This window comes from Mya arenaria, chromosome 9, assembly GCF_026914265.1.
Source record: "Mya arenaria isolate MELC-2E11 chromosome 9, ASM2691426v1".
NCBI classification, from domain to species: domain Eukaryota; kingdom Metazoa; phylum Mollusca; class Bivalvia; order Myida; family Myidae; genus Mya; species Mya arenaria.
The window spans coordinates 58432739-58437250 of NC_069130.1; the positions used below are offsets into that span (position 1 = coordinate 58432739).

General features: G+C 35.2%; 2 protein-coding genes across 2 annotated transcripts; both read left to right on the forward strand.

The window, feature by feature from the left end:
- Positions 1-684: 684 nt before the first annotated feature.
- On the forward strand, positions 685-2525 carry LOC128246214 (uncharacterized). Its single transcript, XM_052964405.1, has 5 exons — positions 685-771; positions 1165-1482; positions 1898-2008; positions 2327-2442; positions 2493-2525. Exons 1-5 carry the CDS (start codon positions 732-734, stop codon positions 2523-2525), a joined length of 618 nt encoding a protein of 205 aa, XP_052820365.1. The 5' UTR covers positions 685-731.
- On the forward strand, positions 2523-4036 carry LOC128246599 (uncharacterized). The gene is made up of 4 exons (XM_052964869.1): positions 2523-2632; positions 2744-3046; positions 3301-3485; positions 3870-4036. The coding sequence occupies exons 1-4, from the start codon at positions 2539-2541 to the stop codon at positions 3888-3890; spliced, it is 603 nt and encodes a 200-aa protein (XP_052820829.1). The 5' UTR covers positions 2523-2538; the 3' UTR covers positions 3891-4036.
- Positions 4037-4512: the final 476 nt, after the last annotated feature.

Below are 4512 nucleotides of genomic sequence, written 5' to 3' on the forward strand. Positions count from 1 at the left end.
GTACTCCCAAGTGTGTTAGAAGCATGTTTTCATATTTCTTATTTCAATAGATTGCCCTGCCCATTGTTATTTTATATCCATCAGTAGATTACATAAAAGGTCAAGAGCATAGACTATTGTATTTCAAAAATACATCGGATAATTTCAAAATCATTTTCCAATGGTTATTTGTACGATTAAAATTTTGTATTCAAAACATCACAATATCATGCACTTAGACTGATACCTTTTATTTGAGTAATTCATAAAAGTTGGGACAATCGTTGGAGATTTGATCATGTTTCTGATAACCCCATCCCCAGTAAAATATTTGTATTCACTGAGCGTCCAAGACGGGAACCTTCTCAACACATTTATATTGGCAACTCAATGGATATGTAACCATTGTCTGTTTCCTTGTGTTGTACGTGTCGTTGACAAGTGTCATGTTTTAAAAAATGATCGACCATTGTGTTTCGAAACTTTACATTGCCGATCATTGTCCGCTGAAAGTAAATATTCAGTCACCAGCGATAGCATAATACTGTGTGGTTATTGTAGTGTGTGGTCACACAAGCTATTGTCATTTCTTTGAAACAATTGCGACGTTCGGACGATTATTTGTTCAATGAAGCATTGCGGACGCGAATCCTCATATGATAGAACTAGTTCGTGTCACATTCCTGGCTATCACCATTTATGAATTTGAAGCCTTTATTTATTGCAATATCGTACATGAACGCAAAGGTGTAATGGATAAATATTGTCGGTATCATTTGATATTTGGTTTCAGTAAGTTGTTAGGTTGTTTTTTTAACACCTGAAAGTATATTAGTTGTGTCAATCTTGTATTTGTTTGTAGCTGTGGTGTGATCTTATAATTGATAATAAGCTGTGTAATTTTCGTAAAATGGACGAGTACTAGGACCCGATGTTATTGACAAATTATTTTGATTTCGTTTGTAGAACTTGTTTAAGTACCTGAATAGCTTATTAATTCGAAGTCAACCTGAACGACGAGCTAAACGACGAGCCTGTTTAATATTTCGAATTAGCATCGATCTGTATGGAATTCATTAGCAACAGTCGGGCATTGCCATTTTACTTAATATTAATGAATCAAGTATATTCATTCATCATGTGCAATCTTCGTGTTTAAAATATGGTTTACATACGATGTTTCAGCTCTCTTTGGCTGCATCTGTGCAGCCAGGTACCAGTATGGGGCGATATCATTGGTCGGGCCAGCTTTTGTGAACAGGGAGGTTACACTGAAAGCAACACCATTCTACCCTTGGAGATGTCAGATAGAATGGAAGTACAAAATGGACGGGGGCACAACATTCCAAACAATGAACGGACCAAATATTAAAAGTTATTTGGAAGATGGGTCGTTCTTTTTAACATGGACGGCTTCAATTGAATACAACAGATCTGTCTTCTACGCCGGATGTTCAACAAACACGACAATTAGAACACACATGGTTTCTATAGATATGACAGGTATATATCGTTTACTGTTTCAATGCGATAATTTCAACACTTTTTGATGGTGTGTGCTGTCTTGGATTTCCCGTTTGTGGTCATTTTGGGGTTTATAAATTTAAGTCTCCTTACACCATGTTAGTATGGCGTTTTTGCCATTGGGCCTGCCCATATAGCTGCTATTGTACTATTATTTGTTTTCGGCTCGTTTTTCATGAAACACCTTAGAATATATTTTCTTTTTTTGGACGTTGAATGAAACTAAATTGTTAATGGTTAAAAGCCAAATATGCAAATAATAAGTAGATTTTTGTCTTATTAATCAGGTCATACCAACCGACATGTTTCAAACGGTAAAATATTTTTTTTGTAAATTTTAATGTGTTGGAAAATGAAGCCAGCTCTCACGTCCTAATCAAACGTCACTGCACAGGGCTGGGACACTATTATTTACAGCGCAAAACATACAATAAAAGAACATGGAAGAAAAACCATCACAAGATACAGCTACGAAAACGTTCTTACATAGAGGGAAGCGATTCTGGTAATTTGTACAATTAACTACATTTAGATTCGAGAATAGAGATGTAGAAAGGTATACTTTGAGTTGTAATTTAGGTGGCAACACGGATTCTGTGCACCTTCATATTTGATGTACATTGCTTTTACATCACCGAGTACTGGTATATATATATTGGTTATGTTTTGGTGCGTCAGCTAGGAATAAATGGAATGGACAATTAACGTTTCCAGATAAATACAAATGCATGAACAGCAATGTGATAAACTCTTCGTTTTCATTGGCATTTTTAAATGTTGCAAAGCAATCCATGTGAATTAATTTATTTAAGTTGTTTTGCAGTGCGACCGAGTTATCCAGTCCTCGGTCGAAAATATCCTGACTTCAACACAACGAAATGCATTTATGTGTATAAAGGTTCCGACTTTTATTGCAAAACTGAAAACGGAACAGAACCCGTACAACTGTTTCTTTTATTTGGACAGAAATCATATGCTGATGTTGAAAGCAAAGGGATCAAAGGGTTGTACCGAATCAATAACGTCTATCAACAAATGGATGGACTGTCACGACTGAATGTGACATGTCAGGTTTCTAATGCAGCCCTTGAAACACCTTACGAAGTGCACGGCATTCTATGTAACGTGGGTAAGCAAATAGGGGACACATACTGACAAGCTATGATTCGTTATTTTGTGGAGGTTATATCATATCTTGTATAATATTGAATGGTGATTAATCATTGTGTGTCAATTCCAGAGAAAGGTAGTACGCCTGTGCTGACAGTTCCTGAATTCCTTGATGGAGAAAACTCGACAGCAATATGTGAAGTGCGCGATGCTATCCCAGCTCCGTTAATAGAAATACGTCTTGGGAATCAGTTGCTATCTGATGCTCAACAAACTGATTCATTTAATGGATCTTCCAATACGTTTACTAGCACAGCAAATGTGACAAAGATTAACAAGAATTGGAATGGACAAAAAATGTGCTGCGATAGGAAAAGCAAAGACGATTTTGGTCTTAAAGATGATTCAGTATGCAAAAACATTAGTATAAAATGTAAGTTGAACTCGAACCGTTTTGATCATACAGTAACGTGTAACGGAAGAAGTTAAAAAGGAACAATAAGAGGAGGCATAACAAATTTAATTTACCTATAATTTCGGTGGTAAACAATTCAAGTATTGGAATATAACTATTTTGTTTTTATCTCATTTCTGAGTATGTATCATTGAAAAATAAACATTATCTTTTTGTTTATTCTGAATTGAAATCGGTATGTTTAAGAAGAGTATGTCTTATTCTGTTTTCAGATCCACCGTCGCACGTTTCGATGACCGTAAACAAAATACATAAATATAGCAACAATGTTTCTGTCTGTTTTTTAAATATATCTTGTGAAACAAATGAATCAAATCCGCCTTGCTTAATTGAATGGTCGAGCGACATCGATAATTTGAGATATGTTGATAAGAACGACTGGACTAATGGTGAAAATGTGAGTTACCGTTTTGTGTCCAACGTGCTTTACAATGTAACTGAAGAAATGGCCAGGGGATCATTTACATGTTCAACAAAATGCGATTATTTCCAATCTCATTTATACAAAAACTATAACATATCGTTTTCTGGTACGTCCTCGGCCTTATTCATTTCCTCAACTTTCTATTACACTCTCAATCAACCAGCGACTGCTATTTTCATGTAATGTTTTTCCCAAAGGGGTCAGTCTTCCGGAATGTTCTTATACATACCCGGATCTTTCATTCAACATGTTAAACAACAATAATATTAAAAAAAATCTTAAAATGTATAAAAACTGTTTTCTCTTAACTGTGCATTCGTATTTTACTTCCTCAACAATGTGTACACTACTTTTCAGGTGGCCGAACTCTGTACTTGAACACGACATCGCCTGTTGTTTTACATCCAAATATTACAGTGACCGTCAAATGTTTCGTGGATGACCTGCATAATTCAGAGCAATGGAATCTTTGGTGGGAATATGAAAATAAAACTGTTATAAGAAATTGTAACGAAACAGATGAATGCACGTTACCAATGAATTATACAGGAGATGGTGATAAGAGGTACATTTGCAACACTTGGAAATCAAAGGAGCTTCTGAGAAATTCCTTGACAGTTTCAAGCTCAAGGACAGATGGTTTGTATTAACATTTTAGATATTGATTAAAAGTTAATAAGAGAAAATAACCAGGCATAAATGGTACGATAAATGAAAATGATATTTGTACATTGCATCCCTTACTTTTCTTCACTCCTTTCAACTGTTTAAAAGGTCTTGAAATTCAGAATGGTAGAGAGATACATTTCTTTGAAAACATTCATAAAATCCACACAGTAAAATCTGTGATTTATTACTGTTATTAATACACTCCATCTACGGGGTAATTTCCAACTAAATGTCTGTTTAAAATGACAAGATATTGAGATGTTCTAATGTGTCACTGCCATCCGCAGATGAAGACCCTTGAAATAAATAAGATCACTGCTTCCAATGTGGT

What these genes read in the sequence shown, in the direction of transcription:
- LOC128246599 (XM_052964869.1), top strand. Translation starts at nt 2,539, where the DNA reads ATGGATGGACTGTCACGACTGAATGTGACATGTCAGGTTTCTAATGCA. An exon ending in CAAAAACATTAGTATAAAAT is followed by an intron (nt 3,047 to 3,300) that starts GTAAGTTGAACT and finishes TTCTGTTTTCAG; the next exon opens with ATCCACCGTCGCACGTTTCG. An exon ending in ACTGGACTAATGGTGAAAAT is followed by an intron (nt 3,486 to 3,869) that starts GTGAGTTACCGT and finishes ACTACTTTTCAG; the next exon opens with GTGGCCGAACTCTGTACTTG.
- LOC128246214 (XM_052964405.1), top strand. Translation starts at nt 732, where the DNA reads ATGGATAAATATTGTCGGTATCATTTGATATTTGGTTTCA. An exon ending in GGTTTCTATAGATATGACAG is followed by an intron (nt 1,483 to 1,897) that starts GTATATATCGTT and finishes GTCACTGCACAG; the next exon opens with GGCTGGGACACTATTATTTA. An exon ending in CATAGAGGGAAGCGATTCTG is followed by an intron (nt 2,009 to 2,326) that starts GTAATTTGTACA and finishes GTTGTTTTGCAG; the next exon opens with TGCGACCGAGTTATCCAGTC.